This window comes from Neolamprologus brichardi, chromosome 5 (genome assembly GCF_056152115.1).
Source record: "Neolamprologus brichardi isolate AB-2024 chromosome 5, ASM5615211v1, whole genome shotgun sequence".
In the NCBI taxonomy this organism is placed as follows: domain Eukaryota; kingdom Metazoa; phylum Chordata; class Actinopteri; order Cichliformes; family Cichlidae; genus Neolamprologus; species Neolamprologus brichardi.
The window spans coordinates 18330267-18347179 of NC_142108.1; the positions used below are offsets into that span (position 1 = coordinate 18330267).

Here is a 16913-nt window from a genome sequence, read left to right on the forward strand (position 1 = left end):
CCATTCATATTGATTCAATACAACAGCACAAATAAATAAATCCCACAGATATATTTCAAGACTTCTGGACTGCACACAATATAAATAATAAAAACAACAACAACTCATATAGTAATGCTACAACTTACAATCAGTACCGATGTTCTTTAATCCTGATACTCAAAGACTTGCACACGCCGTTTGCATGACTAAATTCCCTGTCTACATGCATCCTCGCAAAGCTGCGGCTAAGCCTGTCATGGATCAGTGACTGAGTTTTACACAACACGGAGGTAACTACAGCCAAGGTAACATGCCAGATATAGTGACATACAACACTACCTGAAGACGACAGTAAAACCTGCTCACCCCAGGCACGGTAACAGCAGCCAGGCATAGTCACTGGTCAGAGTCAAAAACAACAGCAGCCATGCCTGAGTGTGATGAAACCTATCCGTGTCCGCGACAATAACATCATCAGCTTAACAGGCCATATTAGCCAACACAACAGCCGCTAAACCGGCTGCTGTCAGCCCAACAGTCCAGAAAATTGTTTTCTGTCACTCTGCAGACGGCACGAACAAAAGGAGCGAATGGTTTAAACTCTTTTTTTTTTTCTCTTCCTGTTACAGCTTTTAGAAGTGCTTAAATAAGTAAGCTTACACTTTAGAAACAAAAAATAAAAATATTTCTAAAATTTAATTCATGGCCTTCTGCTTTTGTCAGTCTGTGGACCAACAGTGACAAATATCAACATTTGTGTTACAAGGCCTGCATACAGTGTTGTTGATAATCTGATAATATTTTGCACGGTACCATATATATATTAATATTTAAAGCTTTTGTGATGTAGGATGGATTTTTCATATACCACAGAAGGTTTAAATTGTTTAGATTAGGGACATCATGGAAATTTTAAATTGAATTTGAAATCAGCATTGTTGTCCTCATGCCAAGAAGGCAGTTGTCACTTCACACTGAAACACACTAAGGTAATATTATTACTCTATAAACATTTAAACCTGCAATTTAATACATTTTATCCAAGCCAAAACAAATACACAATGTCAAATCAAATATTAAAAAGGGCAGAATTGGCAACTCCATGTAACTTTGAACACACTTGAAGTAGTTACTTATTCATGTTTGGCTTGTGAGGCAGAGTTCTCTGCACAATCACCAGGAATGATTAGCAGAAGAAGAAGGCAAAAATATATGTGATCAAGGGGAAGGAAAAGGAAGTCCGAGTGAGATTTTAAGGGGGCAGGTAACTCCTTACGGAGCAGTCTGTCCTTCCCATGCAGTTGGGCAAATATGCCACCGACCTAGATTATTAAAATAAAACCTGAGCCCCAGTACCTTTGCATGAATGCAGCCTGACCAGAGGACACAGCAACACTGTGCTGCTACTGACAAAGAAGTGGCAGATAAACACTTTCTAAAGGCATATACGTTTGTGGTGACAGAAATTCATTTGTCTAGTTAAAAAACTTCGACAGAACCACTAGCAGCTATAAGTTCACACACACATAGACACACACCTGATCTGTCTATTCCAGCTGCAAAGCTGCCATTACCTGCAGCTTCTCAGCACCCACCACTGTCCCAGTCTGGTGAGTATCTCAGTCCCTCTCAAGCTCTGCTTCTCTCTTACCTGTACTTCATGCCTGTCTGATAGGACACACACTCCTCCAGGGCAAGGCCATTCATCTTCAAGAAGTCTTCCATGTTCTTAATCTGAGCGGCGACCCTCTGTTCCCGGAGTCTCTGCAGCTCGGCCTGATCAGTGGGCCTGACTGGTGGCTGATTCAACCCTTGGTCCGAGTGGTAGCGGTTGATCCCGCTCCGGATGCTCTCGCTGTATGACATAGACAGCATCTTGCCACTGCCGCTGCTGCTGCTCTTCCGAACACCGCTGCCTGCCGCTGGCGGTTTGGTGATCTGCAGGTTTTCAGGAGGACAGTAACTGGACTTGCGCCTGCCGGGAACCCCCCGGGGGGCACTGGTGTACCCTCCCGCAAACATGCCACCCCTCCCTCCTTTGCCTCCTCCTTCTGATGCTGAGGCAACTCGTGCAGAGAAGAATAAAGTAGTGACACGGACGAAGCTGGCAAGGGCCGACAGGGGACAGCCACCTCCTTAAATAGCACCTGCTCCCATAAAAAAAAACAGAACTCCTGCTTGGGGCAGCACACGGCCATGCATCCTGTAATCAGAGTCGCACAACATAGCCAGCACCACCCTCCCCTGACAGGTTTACAATGGCAGGGTTACACAGGGAGCATTCAGGTGACTTGCTGGTGATTAAGGAGCAGGACGCAAGAGGGCACATGCTCTCTGCAAAAGAGGAAGCATTTAAACATGCACCAAGCAACAGGAGGGGGCACATTCCTTCTCCAACTTCTTGCAAGACTATTAAGGAGAGCCAAGCTTTCTAAGTAGCCCACAATAAAGTTGAGCACATCCCTGAAAATAGGTGTAAGCAGAGGATCAGGACTGGAATAAAATGTAAAAAAAAAAATAACTTGAAACAACTGCAGAATATACACATGCCACAGATGCTGAATAAGGCTGGGATTTATTGAAGGTGCTTGAGATTAGTTTAAGGCAACTCTGCTCCCCTTGGAAATACACAGTCCTCCTTCCTCATCCTCCATTCAACTGCTGCATCATTCAGATCTTAAAGAAAAATATTATGCTGAAATTAATCAACAGGGGGCAGCACTGCATCAAGTCCACTATCACTACAAGAATGTAACTTAATGCCAAATGCACCAGTCAGCAATGACCACAAAGCAGTTTTTCTCAGTAAAAGCCACGTATCACATTGTCAGACTGAAATTTTATATGAACATTATTGCTACATAGGTCTGAAAGCAGGAAACAACACTAAATATACACAAAACAGCGACGTGGCAAATAAATGGGTGCTGAAATACGTTTTGTTTTTGTTGTTTTTTTTAAAAAGGCTAAAAAAAAAAAAAAGTAATTTAGTGACATTTAATAGGACAAATAAATAAACACTAAATAAAACCTACAACACTACAAACTGATCTTTTCTGTATCCTTAACTACATTCTGTCGAAGTCATTGTACTTTATTTGTTACCCCCACAAAAATCACATTTCACTGACAAATACACTTGAAGAGTAGCTTCCTTGCATCTGGACACACTTTGGCGCAAAGAACAAAACCTCATTCTAAAATTTAAAATTTTTAAGCAATAATCTCACACCATATACAACAAACTCAATAAAACCAACTAATCATCGACAAACTCAAAATCAACAATAAGTGAGATTTTGATATAGTTTTTTTTTTTTTTTTTAAATGTCAAATTGTTGACACCATTATGATATCTCGGGCTCTTCCCTTAAACTACTGGTTTAAACTACTAAGACATAAATATAGGAAGACAATTCAGGCTAGGCAGCATGCATCCACACACCCACACACTCTTCAGTCCACGAACCCCTCACACACACAGAACACACACGCACTCGTGTGATCATGAGTGCAAATCTTTCCTCAAACTCACCCGATTTCTTGAAGGTCGGCTCATGAGCGAGGTTATGGAGTGCCAGTCTGCTCTTATAAACACACACTGCAGACAGCGATGGAGCTGGTCCACCCAAACTGGGAGTGTCTTACTAGGAAACGTCTAAACCAATTAGTGAATAAGCGAGTGCATCCCTCCCCTCACCATTTGGACCTTCGTCTATCACTGCAACCAACACCTCTCCTCTTCCCCTCCCTGTGAGATCTCATAGAAGAAATCCATTTATGTCGTTTAGTGGCCCGTCTTGTTTCTGCTCACCGCAGCAAATAATATCAGCCCTGAATTATTCACCAAAGCTTTTGCACTAAAAGCCTCTGATTGTTGTTCCACAGGAAAGAATACTAAGAGCCGGACAGTAATGAGTGGCTGAGTGTTGCACACACACACACACACACACACACACACACACACACACACACACAAGCAAACACAGACTATATGTGTATGCACAGAAAAGAACAAACCACCGGGCATGTTCAAGTACTCTCTAACAAAGGCTTTATGAAAACCACACCAGTTAAGGACCCTTGCAGCATCTCTCTACATCTCAGTAGCCTTGTGCTGAGTCCAAAGGCAAAATTAGAGGGTGCTAGACTATAATGACCGCCTGCACCCAGAACTAAACAATGATATCTGTGTCTGCCTTACAAAGAACAAGGGAACATGAAATTTTAGGTCTAAAGTTCAATTTTAACACACACAATTGTGGCAAAAACAAGTAATTCACATCAATATGCTGGAAAAATATGCAAATGCCTCTGGATGCATTCTTTCTGTACTGTGTATTCACACATTTTTCTGAAAAAGCCACTATGAACCCATCTACCTGCTGAGCTACTTTGGCATAATGACTCGAAAGATAAGATGAGTGACACCACTGAAGATGACGACTTTGGAAGCCAAGCAGCAGTTTTACCTCGAGGGGGGGGGGGGGGGGGGGGGGGCTCATATCTGTATATGGAAGTTTTCATACAATCACTACTGTACTATAAGTAATACTATAAGTAAGTACTACTAATGAGGAACAGATCGTTTTTACTAGAGCATGGACTCCTGAACACTACACTACATTTTCTTTATTTAGCATTAATGTATAACTGTGTTTGGTTTCTTTAAACGTGAAGTCCCCCAGGGATGGGATGTATGTTGTCATTTTTCATATGCACATGACATATCATTTGAAAGGATCTTACAAGTAACACATTATCCAACTTCGTTTATCAAACTAAAAAGGTCACTAAAAATTCATAAAAATAAATAAATAAATAAATCATTAAACTCCAGTTACAAATCTGAATAGCACATATTCTTAGAACGTCTGTAATGCATGCTTAAATTAAACATTTACTATACATTTACATTTTCTCTCTTTCAGTCAACCATCTTTAACTTTACCAGGAAATAACTGACTCTGCTAAACACTGTCAAATGGTTTAAAACAAGACAGATATTCTTCAGTTTTGCTGCGTTAACAAAAGGCATGTTCAGTATATAATCATAGTCCAGCTCTGGACTGGCTAAGTCATATAGTAGAAGCAAACAGTATGCACAAAGTAGAGCTTGTGCTTGAAATGAAGAAAATGTTGACACATTAAAACAGAGCAGTGGATACAAGGAAGTTTTTAACAGCTATATTAATCAACAGCATCAATCGTGTGTAGCAGAATTGTTATTATATGACTACAGAAACGTGACAATTAAAGGAACCCCCAGCATAAATTTCTCATAGAGGGGTCCCAAATGCCGCCACAACAGTTTTAATGTGCCTTGGCATTGCCTCTTCAAGTCTCTGGAGCTGTGCACAAAGGATGGAGTGCCAAAAAAATATGACCTAATTTGAGGTTTTGATGACAACAGTGAAGACTTAGATATTGTTCCAAAATCTCAAATAGGTATTCAACTGGGTTGAGATCTTAACTGTGACTATGAAAGTCACATTATTTCCTTTAAACTATTCAGTGACCTTATGAATGTGGGTATTCTGGGTTCCAGCAATAAAAGTTGCAGAGCACTGTACTAGCCATCATGGTCCCAGTCCTGCAGTTTGTGTGCTACAATGTTGAGATTACTGACAGGAATGAAACTTTCTTTCCCAGCATAAGGCCGTTTGGCTGTCAGAGTGATCGACAAATGAAGATTTGGGGGGGGGGGGGTAATCAATACCCTCACATAGGCCAGGGGAACAGCTAGAGGGACCATTTGCACTTTAAAAGGACAGAAATGTAGAAGGCGCCAAGATAAAAATCCGATAGTGAGCTCATTACAAGCACATCCACATAGTCAGGGGTTTTTATAACTGGATCAGCAGAATATGGCCTGATATGAGACCGTAAAATATGATCCTACAGTAAAGCAGCCTAAAGACTGACCATCTAAAACCTCACTACTGTCGGAGTGAGTACCAAATACCATCATCTCTGCATCTATAGCATGTGTTTTTTAGACTAAAGCGCATCATGTTCGGCTCTCAAGGGTCCAAAAGAGGTTGATGAGTATGGATGGAAAAATTATGTTGTGCACAAAGTAAAGAAAAAAAAAAGGCAGTAAAACAAACTTCGTAATTGTATGTTGAAGCTTCAGAAGTGAGACTGTGGGTGTCACTGCTGAGAGAAAAAAAAAAGAAAGGAAAAGAAAAAAAAAGACTAAAACTCAGACCAGTATTGTCGATTCAAAGGTTTTATGCGCAACCTTGCAAAGAAATCCATCACCACCCCTATCAGGTTTAAGCTGGATAGTGCACTGCCAGCTAAATAGTAGATGATAAGTGTTATCTACTGCAGAGGATGGATGTATGGTTTTAAATATCAGAACAGCAAGTCTCTGCAGCAAGGTTAATATTATAGTAAACTAAGAAAAAAACCCATTTACACTGCACACATAAGAGAATAAAATAATGTCAGACACACAAAGGTACCTGTAGAACTGCAGCTGTCGTTTGGGGCTCCCATAACGAGCGCTGAAGATAGCAAGGGAAAGGAGGAAAAAGGAAAGCTTTAGTTAATAAAAGCAGGAAAGGAAAGTAGTGTTAGCAGTGGCAAAGAGTTAGATGCAGACACTAAGATGGTGTTGAGTGTTAGCCAGAGAGGGAACAAAAGTACGCAAAAGTTATGAGGGAGAAAAATAAAATACTGCATTATAAGGAGCTTTCCCATTACATTGTTTGTTCTATATGTTGGCTCAATGAGGATATGCATGTAGATAATGTATAACACTCAAATTGAGATGACGTTATTTATGCGAGTTCGAGAACAAAACATGAAACATCATAACAAATTCATACTGTAGCAATGTACACATACAATACTTGCTTTATTTTCTTTTGAGTCCAGGCAACATGACTTACGCCTTGAGATAAACTGTTCCCAACAAGTACCAGGGGGAAAAAAACAAACCAAAAAAACCCTAACACACACTATAGTTTTATGAAACGACTGAACTAGAAGCATTTTTTATTGCGGGGCAATTGTGGCTCAAGAGTTAGCAGTTCGTCTTGTAATCAGAAGTTTGCCGGTTCGAACCCTGGCTCCGACAGTCTCGGCCGTTGTGTCCGGTGGTCAGAGGGCCTGGTGGCACCTCTGTCAGTGCGCGCCAGGGCAGCTGTGGCTACAATGTAGCTTGCCATCACCAGTGTGTGAATGGGTGGATGACTAATGTGTAAAGCGCTTTGGGGTCCATAGGGACTAAGTAAAGCGCTACACTAATACAGGCCATTAACCATTTTTGATTAGTATATATTACAATTTAGTTATTTAGGCAAAGTAGCAATTACACAGTAACCCTTCACCAGTTTTAAAATCATAAATCATTGTTTGTTGGGAGCTATATGGAAGCATTCATATGCATTCCTGCATAATGAATGTGTTTGCTTAATCTACATGACTACATAACGCTAAAAAACCATGTACATTTTGTTTTGTTGTGCAAGTTCATATTAAACAAGTACTGATGAAAAATAAACACCGTTTAGTAAAAAAATATATAGTTAGGTGATGTGCTATCAATATTTCATCAGTGTAACCATGGCATTACTTTACATCTATCATCAGAAATAAAGCAACACTAATAATGCAGCTGAAGTTATTACTCCATTTTAAGCCATTAGTTTAGTCAAATGCAATACTTACGCAGTGACTCTTATTGATGATTGTGAAACTGTGGACGTGAGCTAGTACAGGTGAAAAGCTCAAAGGCACAGCTGCGCTAGTTAGAGACCACAGTTAAACTCAGTAAAGATAAAAATGGTAGGTAAAGATTTCCTCTCATCCACGTACACTGTTCCATTACACGAATCCAAAAAGTGCTCTTTAACTTCTGTGCTGTGCAGATTGCAGAATATTACAGCTCCTGCATCCTATCAGTTCATAATGAATGCAATGTTAAATTCACACAGAGTATTGAGTATTTGGCGCCACTCGCTGGTGAAGTTCCATAGTACATGATAACACACAACTTAGTCCATTAGAGTAGAATAGAATAGAATAGAATAGAACTTTATTGTTACACTGTTACAAGACCAATGAAAGACAGTTTGGCATCTCTCCATTAGCAGTATGTAGATTTTTAGATTAAAATTACTTTAAAATAAAAGATACACAGATATATATAAATTGTGTGTGTGTGTGTGTGTGTGTGTGTGTGTGTGTGTGTGTGTGTGTGTGTGTGTGTGTGTGAGAAATGTGTCTACCCTATAGCACAAATTAGGGGTCCATTTCACTTTAGCAGAGCATGATAGCGAACACTGAATCCATTTCCATTTGTTCTCTGAGGTGTACAAGCCATTTTTAGAGAACAGTAAAAGGTTATATATGCACACGTATATTATACAGTTGTCATAAAAAGTTTACATACACTCATGCTGGGCATGAATGTTTGGTCATTTGGGGTTTTGATGATTTCTTTGAATTGTTCTCTTACCATGGTGGAAAGACTGTTCAGCATACATCTTTAATGACTTAAAAAGAAAAAAGAAGAAGTGGGTGCACAAGTCTGAAAATATTTTGGATTTTCTCTAATCCACACAGGGTCAAAAGTACATATACAGGGTCATGAATACATCCCCACTGTTTAGCAAGTTGCTCCTTGACTGGACAATATTTGGTATCTGTGGTTGCATCGGAGAGCAACTTAATAACTTATTATCATGCCCAAGGATATTTTGGCACGCAGACTGGAGCAGACAGGGATTGAAACACCAATCTTCTGATTAGTTGTTCTACCACCTGAACTATAGCCACCTCAGTAGTAGTATTTGTAGTCCACAAATTTTCAATAGGACTGAGCTGACTAAGCTCCAGATGGTTAATGTTAGCTTGCTGAGTGTAGCGAGCCAGAAATATGCTAGAAGCTTGTCGAAGGCTACCAAAGGTGTTTGGCTCCTATGGGACATATAACCAAACATTAGTGGGGGTGTAGTTATACTTTTGACCCTGTGTGGATTAAATTAAAATCCAAAATGCACCTAACTCTTGCCTTTTAAAGTCAATTTAAAATGTATGCTGTACACTCCTTCCACCTTCAGAAGAGAACAGTTGAAAGAAATCATTAAAACTCATTCATGTCCATGATGAGTGTATGTAAACTTCTGACCACAACTGGAAATACTGGTAACTGTGTACATGCATGTGAAATGGGGGACAGTTTGTGTACTTACTTTCTCGGTAACAACAACACAGGCTACAGATTTTAGAGAAAGCAGTGCCTTAAACCTGCATTTTTCCTAATAACCACCATAGGCAATATCTGTGTTTGCAAAAAGATTTCCAGTCCTATAGAAGTGACTAATTTTGGGTCATACTAACTGAAACACTGTCCATTTTGGTAAAACTGTTCATTCTTTGTGTCAGAAAGAAGAATTACCCAAGCTTTAGCTAACTTGCGATTAACAAATTGTAAGAAAATGAGCAAGTAGCTTGACTCTCAGCTGCGCCCCCTCCATCACACCTGATTTTAAAATAGCCAGATGGCAAGAGTGAAACCACTCATCCTGAGGCTTCACAAACCTATACTAATTCATACACTTAATTTGACTGACAAACATGAACTTACACGTGACAAAATGTGTTTGCATCTGTCTGTCTGTGTTACCTGTAGATCATGCCCGGTGAGCCAGTCTGTCGAAGGGAGAGGCGAGCGGGGGAGTCTGTGGTAGATTCAGGATACATGGAGGCAGGAGGGAAGGGGGATGTGGCCAACCTGCCGGGGGTGGAGTTCTTTCACAGGGACCACAGGGTCTATCACTTCTCAGTGCCTCTGAAAGAGAGCAAGCATGTGCACTGGTTATTGACAAGCTTTTTGTCAACATTAGAATGGTAATAAAAAAAACAAACATAAATAAATAAAATCCCACCCTCATTTAACTGTAAAGCCATTACATCAGACTGAGACTTCATCTCAGCAATTCAAATGTTTCAGATATCCGTTGCATGTTTAAATTGAAGCACACAATTCAGAAAACTTTAGGTTTTCTAATCAGAAAATGAACTACAATACTGGCACTCTTTCAGCGATAGTAATGCCAGTAACTGGCCTTATTCGAAATCGGCTCCCTTATAGACCAATTATCTATATGGAAAAAAAAGATGGCCTAGACAGTTTTTCAGCCTCAATACAAGTCTTTTGTTATCTCTGTGTCTGAACACATTTAAGAAACAGAACAGAAAAGAAAAGAGTTGCATGTGACTCAAATATGCAATAGCGCCACTGCCGTGATTTTGATGTTATTGTTTTGCCTGTCAGTGTCAGAGAAACATGCCAACATTGATAAAAGGAAATGATGTGCGCTGTGGCATACAACTGATGGACTATACAGAATACCCTCCCTAACTGCAACACTGCAGTTCATTTTATTTTTCCCTGAATAGCTGAATATAAGAACCGCATGCTTGGGTTGTGTACACCAAATAAAACACATAATCCACAACATGTCACATTCACTGCCACATTTCCAGCTACAGAAGCCTATTACACTTGTTTGAGCACCCACATTAAAAGACTGTATGAGGTCAAATAGATTTTATCTGAAACCACACACCCCTGAAAGAATTAGGAGGAAAAAGGTTAATTAAACAAAGGCACACAAGCCCTCCCAGAACAGCAGCAGCACGTATAACTGGATAATGACCTTGAATGATCCAATTAGTACCCCAGTTGAGCGCTGAAGCTGGTTGGTGTATCGGAGGTAAAACGTAGTCACGAATAAACACCTCTCCAGATCCGATTTGCCCCAACTATCCCATGCCAAGTAAATGTGCCACTTTTGCTTACACTTTGAACCCAAACCTAGAAAACATCCTGTATTAAGTAAAACAAGAATCTTAACTAAAGTAGCTGGGTAAGCCTGACACCTCCAATTTTAACAGGGTTTCTTCTCAACTACACCACTAGATGGAGTCATGTCCTCATTCTGTAGACATGAGCTGAATGAATAAACCACCAGACCAATTTAACCTCTTTATTTTCCTCCAGCTCAGTGATACAAAGTGAATATCCTAACAGAGATCTTGAGCAAGGTTAGGGGTTCTAGTCCTTTGATAAAATACAGTAAAAACTAAGGCCGAGAAAATGAGATGCACACACACTAACTCCTTAGTTCATCAACCTCCTTCGTACTGTACATTTGAGTGTTCTCTACAGCAAACCACAGCTGATTCACTGCTTAGAGCAACTTGATTCTATGAATAATTCACATGTCTGTTGGAAAAGCAGGCTATTGCTGTAAAGAGGTCTGTAACAAGCGAGCTGGGCAAAGCCTGGGTGGGTTGTTATGTATACACACATTGAAATTAACAGCCATTACCATAAGTTAAAAACAAGAAAGTATTTCACATTGACATCATAGTCTGTGATGAAGAGGAGCGGCGCTGATGTTTTAACCCAGTTTTCTGTGGGACATAAGAGGGGCATAGAGGAGGAAGCATCTATGTCACCCTGACAGAGCTGTGAGCGGAGAACCTCACGTTACCCTATTTCACCAGTGGCTGCACTCACGTGACTCGGGGCTCGTAACGGACATCGTAATGATAACGTGAAGGTGACTTTCTCCTCCCATCAATTTCCCAGGCAGCGAATACATGTCCCATGTTCACAAGGACGCGTTTAACGCTCCCTGCCCATTCATTTCAATCATGACACAGTGGATCATAGGTCATTCCAGCTATCGGATGATGATGATGATGATGGCATGACCCTGATGGGCAAAACTCATGACAGTGGATTTACTAAACAGCACAGCAAAGTCCTTGGGGATCATCATCTCTCACTGATGTGGATCAGAGGACACATTGTTTTGCACACAACCCCATTGACTCGGATTGGCAGCCAATAAATACAATGAATAATGTTGCATGTGAGATGATGATCAACATTTAAGTTTTCCAGCAAGGTTGAAGATAAAGAGCATTTGTAAAAAGCCACTCTGATGCTATTACAGTCTTATATTTTGCAATATTTGACAAGCTTAGGACAAAAACATTATTTAAGAATATATTATTGTACATTATATGTTGCACTATGTGGAGAAGTAAGAGTTTTTCAGTTTTTCCACTCTAACCTTTACAGCAAACAGCTTATGTGATTCTCAGAATTCTTTGAGAGTAGTTTGGAGTTTATATGAAATAATAAACAGAAATCAGATTGTTTTAATGGTTAGAAAGGGAAAGAACAATAGCTCCATGTAGGAACATCATCATCGTCAAAGCACTCATATCTTACTGGCCATAACTCTTACTGTAACAATGAATCCAGTCAAACCCAATCAAAAATTAATGAAAACAATGCTCCATTCTAGTCTGACCTGTATACAAGCACAAATAGCAAATGCCCATTAAGACAAGAGCAAAACATTCGTAATTCAGTTAACCTTTAAAGCAAGCATCACAATTAATGCAGCATTTCAGATTTTTTAAATCTATGACAAATGCTACATCGCAACACAGTCATCATTGTCAATTACAATATGAGAAGACAGGAAATTACAGCAGTAATCAAATCTTTAACACCGAGGACAGGATATAATGCATGCTGAAGACATCAGTGATCTGATCCACTCAGACACAATTAAAGTAACAATCATAACAATAGCACAGAACTCATGCATACCTGCTGTGTAACAGTTGTTCAGACAGTTGGTAGCTATTCTAGTTTAGATCAGGATACCACTGTCTGGTTAAGCCTCCAAATTTTAATGTAAAGCAATTGCAAGCTCCATTACGTCACAAAACAAACATTTGTGAAGTGATGTGATAGAAGAGTGGAAAAGAAATTACTTTGCTTTGTTCAATTAACATGGGAGCAGAAATAAGGAACAGAGGTTTGACTTGTAGTTTTATGTAGTTGGTTATTATATATTAAACCCATTAAGAAAATACTTTTACTGTGCGACTGTAGCAGATTGTAGAGCAATGCACCAGTCTCTCAGAGATGCCTGTAGAGAGCTGCAGTTGGAGAGGATGCTGCTGCTGACTGCAGCAATGCGGTACACTACAGACTCATCCAGGCTCAAGTTAGAGGGCTCAGATTTGCTGCACTAATGGGCCAAGGTGCACTTTGCAGATTAAAACTACAGACAAGGAAAGAGTGTTAAAGGAGAAAAAAGGAGGTGATATTGCAGAAAAACTGTCCCATTTCCCAGATGACTCTTGTTGCAACATGCGAGATTAGAAAAGCAAAGAAACTGTGGGTATGACGAAGTCTGGAAGTATTTACTACGATTGCTGTCAAGTCCTCTCTACAACCTTCATACTCTAAAACGCTCCTGATAAAATTCCTGCTTATGCCAAGTACATTTGAAACAAAGGAATCAATGTGCATTATGAACACACAAAACAGACTTCCTAGTTTGTATTTGATCTTTTCAGTGGTGCCCTGTAGCAAGCAGCAACACACCCACACCAACGCAGCCCCTTGCTTTTCTGATGCAGTGTTTCAGGTGATCTCAACACTGCCTGAAGCATCAATAGTTATGTGTTTTCCAAATGCATGTTTACAACAGTGGTGGGACAGACTATTGATACGGGAATATGTCTTATGGTTTCCTTGTGCAATATTTATTAAATACATTGCCGCGACAGTATGGATGTTTCTTTCTAAACAAACAAGGACTCGAGGCAAATTTCCCTGTCATTTTGACAAAACACAAAATAAAATATTTCATAACCCCTGATGGTGATCAAACGAAATTAAGCAACCCATGGTGAAGAAGAAACTCTCAGTGGCAAATAGCAAACAGCATGGGAAGCTAATCACAGAAGTAATTAACTGAATTCATATATTACAGCTGAAAGATAATGGTAATGCACACAAACACAGACACTGTAGCAAATAAATACATAAAAAAGGCAAAAGTACTAATTATTTATTTTTTAAACAAATACTGTGATGTATTACAATAATTTTGGGGCCTATACTGACTATCACACAATAAGTGTCTCGTGATACCACTGCTGTTGCAAAGTATCATCATAGTATCTTACGGTGAATTGCTTAGTGAGTCCCACAGCTAGTTTCAAATACAGGCTGAACAAACCAGGGTTTTTATCACTGATGCCAATATGTGATGATATTAGCCAATGTTTTTCTGCTTTCAGACACACAAAATATAAATAAATTACACATTTTTATGTGTATTTATTTATGAGGCCTTACTAAGATAACACAACAATGCAGTTTAAAAATTATTTTATTTTGACAAGTTGTGGATTACTCGTTTGAGTTCCTCCTACCACTCTGGGTAGAACCAGAACTACCGCCACAATCTATGTTTTGCAGAAAACTGACGGATTGACAGATTTGAGAATAATTTTATTATTGCTTGTTAAAATGCTCAGACTTGACGTAGAAGCTTCCGTGTTATGTTCAGCCCAAACATGATGTAAAAGAGGCCAACAAAATGACTTCCAGAGAAATGAAGTATTCCAATCATCCATCCTCTTCTGCTTAGAACAATTAAGAGTTAAATGTTTTTTAACTGGTAAATATTTATTTTAGCACTGGTTACAAAAATCTGCTAATGCTAAAATATGGAGAGAGGTTGTGGTTAGACACTTGAGACTGAAATGAGAGATGGTGCCTCTTGTGACAGACATCTATCTACATAGCCTCTCTTAAGCTGGCCTCATACACCGGTCTTTTCCAAACAAAATGCAAAATTGAGTCACAAAAGGCAGCTCTTCATGCTTTCCATCCATAAATCCACCTACAGCCAGCCTAAGTGAACTCCCTCTTGAGACGGGGCTTACGTGAGCAAGGCAAGCAGGCAGGCATTGCTGGCCTGGAAAGCATAGTATAGTCCTGTCTAGTATGTTGACAGCTGCAGAAAACACACACACATACACAGAACCGAGCAGATGGCTGCGGAAGAGGGAGACAGGCTAACAGACGAGAACTGCCGGGGATATCCTACATGGGAGATCAGTCAGGCAGAGAGAGAGAGAAAAACTAACCTAACCTTGTTCTCCGGCAGGCTACAAAGAGGATTCAGATGGAATTTCCTCTTCTTCTTCAACGACATGCATCAAAGGATGAAAGTCAAACCCATATTAAAGATGTGAATCCATGCTAGTGCATCATCTTTACCCTCATCATCAGAAAGACAGTTTATGATTTAATAAATGGCCTCCTCTCTGTTAAGCTGTGGAGGGCCCTTGATTACAGAAACAGAGCAGGTCACTGCCTGCCAACTAGGAGGGGGGAAGAAATAGCTAAGGCAATTTGCATAAATAGCCTATTTATACAGCAAACTTCTGATACAAATCCTCCTCCCCCCAGTTAAAAGAAGCTAAAAGAGCAACTGAGAGCCCTGCTGTCAGGAGTCATTAAATTCTAGGACAGCTGCAGCCGTTGTCCACGCAGACATTTCTCACATATTATGGTTAAATTTTAAGCCATGCCCATCATCAGCTGCTGTGACTGGGCCTAAATAGATTACAGTTTAGAGGCAACTGTCTAATATAGGGTGTTATACACTCAAGCTATAATCTTTAAGACTTGAATTCTATCAAACCTCAGTTTTGATACTATATATGGTGTTTGTTTTTATTTCCAGCAAAAGTCAATTACTGTTTTTCACTGGCATTGGCCAACGCAAACACTTTGGTCAAACACAGGTAACAATAAAACAACAAAAAGCAAAAATAAGATTGATTATTATGCTTTCACTGCTGTAACTGAACATAAATTAGCTGTGGATTATCTCCATGAAGTCAATTGTGTACCTGCCACTACCTGCTATTGTACAGCATGAGACATATAGTGCCAGGCTGCTTTTATCACTTACAGCATGAAAATGAATCAGCACTTTGTATGTCTCAGCTCAACATTTCCGTTCCTTTGTGCTGACTTGTAGTCTATCCCCAATATGAAAGCATAGTGCTACATAAGCTCCCACAGAGATACTATTCACTACAAACACAAGTCAGGTTTTCAGACCATCTGTGAATATGAGAAGAATGAGCACAATACTGCGAGGTTAGTTGGCAAAGGGACTGCGCAGCTAACTTGGGCCTGTGAACCTGTAATGAAGCATTTGTTAGCACTGCAGGGAGAGAACATGCTGCAGTGAACCAGGAGCACAGTGAAGAACACTGCAGTAGAAATGTGAAACTAGATTTTTATTGTTCTCAGTCCATCCCGGCTCTCCCTCTAGAAACCAAAGACAAATAAATCAAATCAAGTTGGAGGCCTGGAGAGCTCAGTGTGATGTGAGGAAATACCTCTATTTTGTGCCAGCTTTGCTTTACATCACAACACTTGGTATTTGATGCGTAAATGTCCGAAGAGACCTGACCAAGCAGGAGAACTACAGGCTGGAAAACTGCTAACCCACACCCACTTCAAAGCACAAACACATTGAAATGACTTGTGTCCTTGCTTTTCTGGAAGGTTCAAATACTTCTGACTTGCCTTTGAAGACAAGTGACTCCAATATGATCTTAACATCTATTCACTATGTACACCCTGCCCTGTTTGGGGGGGGGGGGGGGGGGGGGGGGGGGTTGTATCCTTGCTCAAGTACTCAGTTGATATCAGAGCTGTCTGCATCACTGCACTCGTAATGACACATGGGCACAGGCAGGCTGTACAGAACAGTTCAATATTTAGTTCTGCATAGGTGAGCAGAAAACATTAAGTCGTCACAAAAACATAACTGGGCAGAGGGACAGGGAGGAGGTAATCAATACTAAACCTGGGCAGTTGTTTGGAAAGCCCACACAGCAGTTAAAAGTATAATATAATGACACCAGAAGATTAAGCCTTCACAATACATGCAACTTAACAGACTATACCTGCACAGGCACTCTACTACAATACTCTGTGCACACTCTCAATGGCACACCTAATGGCCTTGCTTTTTGCTGATGCAGCCAAAGAAAGACACCTT

General features: G+C 40.1%; 1 protein-coding gene across 5 annotated transcripts in view; it reads right to left on the bottom strand.

The window, feature by feature from the left end:
* kcnab2a (potassium voltage-gated channel subfamily A regulatory beta subunit 2a) overlaps positions 1-16913 on the bottom strand; it is a 92158-nt gene that overhangs the window by 48838 nt on the left and 26407 nt on the right. For 2 of the 5 annotated variants that reach the window (XM_006783246.2, XM_006783245.2), the window contains exons 2-3: positions 9623-9787; positions 6453-6494 (exon numbers count right to left, since the gene is read on the bottom strand). In XM_006783246.2, the coding sequence (XP_006783309.1) occupies positions 6453-6494; positions 9623-9699 (119 nt within the window). In that variant the 5' untranslated portion in view covers positions 9700-9787. Of the gene's footprint in view, positions 1-1633; positions 2005-3517; positions 3566-6452; positions 6495-9622; positions 9788-16913 lie in introns of those variants that run through there. The other 3 variants (XM_087840811.1, XM_006783243.3, XM_087840813.1) reach the window with 3 other exon arrangements.